The sequence below is a fragment of the Panulirus ornatus genome, chromosome 73 (assembly GCF_036320965.1).
Source record: "Panulirus ornatus isolate Po-2019 chromosome 73, ASM3632096v1, whole genome shotgun sequence".
Lineage (NCBI taxonomy): Eukaryota > Metazoa > Arthropoda > Malacostraca > Decapoda > Palinuridae > Panulirus > Panulirus ornatus.
In genome coordinates, this window is record NC_092296.1 from 13365509 (window position 1) to 13371508 (window position 6000).

General features: G+C 39.0%; 1 protein-coding gene across 1 annotated transcript in view; it reads right to left on the minus strand.

Annotated features, from left to right (window-relative positions):
• Positions 1–6000, minus strand: part of LOC139748349 (uncharacterized) — an 84696-nt gene that overhangs the window by 66265 nt on the left and 12431 nt on the right. The window contains exons 5-6 of the mRNA XM_071661423.1: positions 3462–3702; positions 1423–1569 (exon numbers count right to left, since the gene is read on the minus strand). Coding sequence (XP_071517524.1) covers positions 1423–1569; positions 3462–3702 — 388 coding nt within the window. The remainder of the gene's footprint in view (positions 1–1422; positions 1570–3461; positions 3703–6000) is intronic.

Consider the following 6000-nt stretch of genomic DNA (forward strand, 5'->3'; position numbering starts at 1 on the left):
GAAGAACATGGATCAGTGAGTGGCTTACTGGGAGAAAGCAACGTGTAGTATTACACAGTGAAACCTCAGACTGGCTAGACGTAACGAGTGGTGTGCCACAGGGCTCGCTCCTAGGTCCAGTTCTTTTCATAATATACATTAATGACCAAGAACTCGGTCTCATATCTAAGATCTTCACATTTACTGACGATACTAAACTAGGAGGTAGAGCTGTAAACAGGTGGGACTGCGAAATGATTCAAAGAGATCTTTACTAACTAGCAGAGTGGTCAGACAGATGGCAAATGAAGTTTAATGTAGACAAGTTATCCACTTTGGAGACATGAATATACGTTACGACTACAAACTATTCGGAAACTCTCTAACTAAAGTAAATGAAGAAAAGGACCTTGGAGTTGTCATTAGCAGAAGTACACTAAACAGTGTCAAACATCAAATCAAAATGGCAACCAAATGTTAGGTTTCATAGCCAGGAACACAAGACACCAGAAACAATGTTCACACTTTATACTTCTCTAGTAAGACCACACCTTGAATATGCAGTCCAGTTTTGGTCCCCAAACTATAAGAAAGACGAGGAAAAATTAGAACAAGTACAAAGACGCGCGACAATATTAATCCCATACTTTAAAAATGTGGCATACGAAGAGAGGCTAAAACGATTGGATCTCTTCTCCCTTAAAAAACGTAGACTTAATCCAAGTGTTCAAAATTCTGAACAAAGTCGATAAAGTAAACTACGAACATCTTTTCGAAATACAAGAAAATACGGTTACCAGGACAATGGAATAAAACTCAAAAGCTAAAACATGCAGTACAGACGTGGGGCAAACCGTCTTTTCCAATAGGTGTGTTGAGCACTGGAATAAGTTACCATCAGACGTAGTGAATGATAAGACTATAAATATCTTCAAAAGTCGTTTACACAAATGTTTTATAAATTCGTGTTTACTCTGAGGAAAACGCCAGAAATAAACTTATATAAACGACAGCAGTAACGGGGACACTGTAGGGCTAATGTGCAGTCGGTAATCGCTTAAAAAACTTGCTAAGCTGGAGTACATTTTCTTGTCAAGTTAACCTTTTATATTTTTCCCCAGACAACCCAGTCGAGGGCCTATCAGGCCTCCTGTTGTCTGTCTTTCTCATGTAACCTCATACTTTTCTCATCACCTCATCTCTTATTCACCCTTTCATTACTCACTCGATCAAACCACCTCACACCACATATTGTCCTCAAACACTTTATTTCTACCACCTCCTCCTCCTCCAGACATCTTCATATGAACTTGAAGAATCATAAAAACCTTATGCACACGAACTTGGCATTGACCCGGTAACCTCATACACAAACCAGTACCCCATATGTCCCTTTATGACCTCCAATGACCCCTGGCCATGACCCCCTCTTGGATGACCTACTTTATCATAGTCGCAGATGATCTCGTTGAGAAGCCTGAGACACTCCAGGCCCTGTTTGTTGACATCTGTCTCATCGTAGAACTCCTTGTAGTTGGGGATGGAAGCGAACATGACCCCAACACCACTGTAGCGCTCATGGTACAACTCCTGCTGTTGCCATACGTCCAGGAGCAGTGAAGGGAGGAGAGGGGAGGTGAACGAGAAGATGCAGGGGAATGGGAAAGAAGTGTATGGTAACAGAAAGGAAGATGAAGAAGAAAGGAAGGAAGGAAGTGAAAGAAAACGGAAAAAGAATAGAAAATAGTCGTATTAGACCTTTTTTTGTGGTATACTAGTAGTATTTACAATGTAAGGCCCCCTTACAGTACAGTGGTGCAGTATGGAGGTCTGTCACTTATAATAATGTATTTGGTGATCTGTAATGGCCACGAGATCTTAATTTATCTTAATGGCAATGTTCAGAGGCCAGCCCTTATCATCTTACAACAGTGCTACCTGAAGATCAACACGTCTTTATCATAACACAATGGCAATATTCAGGGGTTAGATCTAGGATAGTATTCTAGTAAAATCTATGGATGTGGAGCCAAATACACAGAGCACTAGGAATACTCAGAAGCCAAGGCCTAAGTATAATACTATAGTTATAATGAGAGACTACAGTCCATCTTCACAGTACAATGGTGATATATAAAAAAGTATTAACACCACAGCAGTATACAGTGTACTCAATATTTGGAGCTCATTCTTTCATTACAGTATACTGTTGGTGTTTAGTGGCTAGATGCTTATTATAACATAACAGCAATATTTACATGGCTACAAATTAACTGAAGTTTAATGATACTCAAGTGTTATATCATCATGATACAGGTGAGGTTATAAATTTTGCCTATGTACATTTTTATGTAGAACGTCTTAATTTTTGATGTAGAACACAAGCGATATTCACAGGTCAGGTCTTAATGTATACAATATCAGGAATATTCAATTTCGTTCATGTAGTATACTAGCAATATTCAGAAACTACATCTTTGGTTTATCAAAGCAGGAAAATTAAAGGTCAGATCTAGATAAGCAAACGAGCAATAAATACTTAACTTGTAACGTTTGTTTACATCTAGAGTTATAATCCCTTAACTTGAAATGTTTGTTTACATATAGTTATAATACCTTAACTTCAGATGTTTGTTTACATCTAAAGTTATAATACCTTAACTTGTAACGTTTGTTTACATCTAGTTATAATCCCTTAACTTGAAATGTTTGTTTACATATAGTTATAATACCTTAACTTGAGATGTTTGTTTATATCTAAAGTTATAATACCTTAACTTGTAACGTTTGTTTACATCTAGCTATAATCCTTTAACTTGCAACGTTTGTTTACATCTAGATTTTAATCCCTTAACTTGAAACGTTTGTTTACATCTAGAGTTTTAATCTCTAGGTCTAGAGTATCGAGCAATAATATGGCTGCCTCTGCGAGTACAGAATCAAAGTTTTTCTTTATTGTTTTTTCTTTAAAGTTTAAACTACAAACGTGTATGAAAGTTTTAATAATTTTACTTCCTCACGTGTATATTTTTTTTAGCACAATATCCAATATATGAAAATGAATTGCTATTTTGGAGAGTGATGTGTTGTACATCACAACACCATACAAGCTACATCATTAAATATATATCCATACAAGTGGCCAGTAAAATATTCTTTAATATTCATTAATCATTATTAGCTTATTTCACAACTAACCAACAAAATCAAATGACATAATGATTTACTATCTACAGTGATCTATATCTGACCCATAAATATAATTCATTTATTGTGTGGGAATACATGACGAAGGTCAAGATAACTTGGAAATGACTTTAATTGTTTATGACCCTATACAAAGCAGGAATATGATGGATGATAAACTGGTAACCTAACCCAAATGTTCTACAGTCAGATCTTGTTATCTGTTACTGACCTACAGATGAAGGAAAGTAACAGTAATTCGTTACTCTGACCCTCTGGGTGTTACTTGTACTGACCTGTGGGGTGTTGGAGGAGACAAGGAAGCGATGGGCCAGGTAAGCAGGGAGAAGGTTCTCCAGTAAGATTTTATTAATACTTCGGCAGACCTCCACGTCTTCCTGCTCCACTGCCACTCTGGAGGCCCAGGTGTAGTGGGTGCGTGCACGCTCCTCGCTCTGCCCACCCAGCACGCCCAAGACACCCACTAACACCACGACCTGCACGCCCACCACCACCCACCACTCCACCCCAGGTAACCTGCAGCGAGGAGGGCAGAAGTGGCAGGAAGAGGTTAGGTTGTCAACACACAACAAGAGACAAGTTGACAAGAAGGACCCCCTGCTCCTCACGACCTGGTCCAGGGCAGAATATTTTCCAGTCTAACAACAAACAAGTTGAGTGAAGCACAAAAACAACAAAGACAAATACTGTAAACACTGTTGCATTCATCATCAATGTATCGATCACACAGGGTTACGTACACAGTTTATCCCTGAAAACATTTAAGGATTATGTTGGTATAAACAACCATTGCTTGCTATATGGCCACCTAACCCACATACTTCACCTACATATCCAACAAAGAACATAAACTTAATAGATTATGCGTTTGTTGAGTGTGTTTAACCTATCCACTACAACTGTTGTGTATGCATTAAAGTATTCTACCTTCTGTCGCCAGTGGCTGTAGTAGTGTCTGTGGTCAACATTCTTGAATGGTCTGCCACCATCTCAAAGGAAAATATATACATGGCCATTCACACTGAGGTAACCCATATTTACCTGGTACACTGAAGTCTAATGGAACAATATCAAGGAAGTCTGTGTGTGATGTTTGTCATACTGTAATGTGTGAATCTCTTCCCCAAGACCAGATGTTAGTGGTGAAGCTATCTAGCGTTCGTGTTGCACCACAACACTTCCCCAAAATACCAGCTACCTCATAAACCAGGTTGTGATCCTTCAGTGGTCAATATTATGATGATAAATTGTGATCCTTCAGTGGTCAATATCATGATGATAATAAATTTATAACCATCATAAGTTGTTTATTCTTTCATTTAGGAAATCATCTTCTAGAAAATATCAAGATTCCTTTTCTTTTAATATTTGAAAATCTCCAAGACATCTGTGCAATGGATGGAGCAAAAGCATGAACTGAATGATGACTATAAAGTCAGCTCTGCTTCCTAACTTCAGCGAGACACATCAGACGATGGGAATATCAAAAACACGTTCCCCATATAGGACACTCGGGCCCAATGACTTTTTTCTTCTACTGCCTCATGACCCAGGGCCTGGGTTACTCTTTTATCAAATTAATTTATCTTTGAAATTTAAGTTTAGCGACGCGTTCTTTACTTAAAATAAACCTTATCTAACTTAACATAAGTCACACTGTCAACAGATCTGCAGTCATTAAACTAATAATTTCACTTTAGTAAGAGTGTGTGAAAGAAGAAAGTTGAGAGTAAATGTGAATAAGAGTAAGGTTATTAGGTACAGTAGGGTTGAGGGACAAGGTAGCTGGGATGTAAGTTTGAAAGAAGAAAAATTGGGGGAAGTAAAGTGTTTTAGATATCTGGGAGTGGACTTAGCAGCAAATGGTTCCATGGAAGTAGAAGTGGATCATAGGGTGGGGGGGGGGGGCGAAAATCCTGGGAGCCTTGAAGAATGTGTGGAAGTCGAGAACATTATCTCGGAAAGCAAAAATGGGTATGTTTGAAGGAATAGTGGTTCCAACAATGTTGTATGGTTGCGAGGCGTGGGCTATGGATAGAGTTACGCGCAGGAGGATGGATGTGCTGGAAATGAGATGTTTGAGGACAATGTGTGGTGTGAGGTGGTTTGATCGAGTAAGTAACGCAGAGGGTGTTTTGAAATGGTTTGGGCACATGGAGAGAATGAGTGAGGAAAGATTGACCAAGAGGATATATGTGTCGGAGGTGGAGGGAACGATGAGAAGTGGGAGACCAAATTGGAGGTGGAAAGATGGAGTGAAAAAGATTTTGTGTGATCAGGGCCTGAACATGCAGGAGGGTGAAAGGAGGGCAAGGAATAGAGTGAATTGGATCGATGTGGTATACGGGGGTTGACGTGCTGTCAGTGGATTGAATCAAGGCATGTGAAGCGTCTGGGGTAAACCATGGAAAGCTGTGTAGGTATGTATATTTGCGTGTGTGGACGTATGTATATACATGTGTATGGGGGTGAGTTGGGCCATTTCTTTCGTCTGTTTCCTTGCGCTACCTCGCAAACGCGGGAGACAGCGACAAAGCAAAAAAAAAAAAAAAAAAAAAAAATATATATATATATATATATATATATATATATATATATATATATATCTTTTCTTTCAAACTATTCGCCATTTCCCGCATTAGCGAGGTAGCGTTAAGAACAGAGGACTGGGCCTTTGAGGGAATACCCTCACCTGGCCCAATTCTCTGTTCCTTCTTTTGAAAAAAAAAAAAAAAAAAAAAAAAAAAAAAACGAGAGGGGAGGATTTCCAGCCCCCCGCTCCCTCCCCTTTTAGTCGCCTTCTACGACACGCAG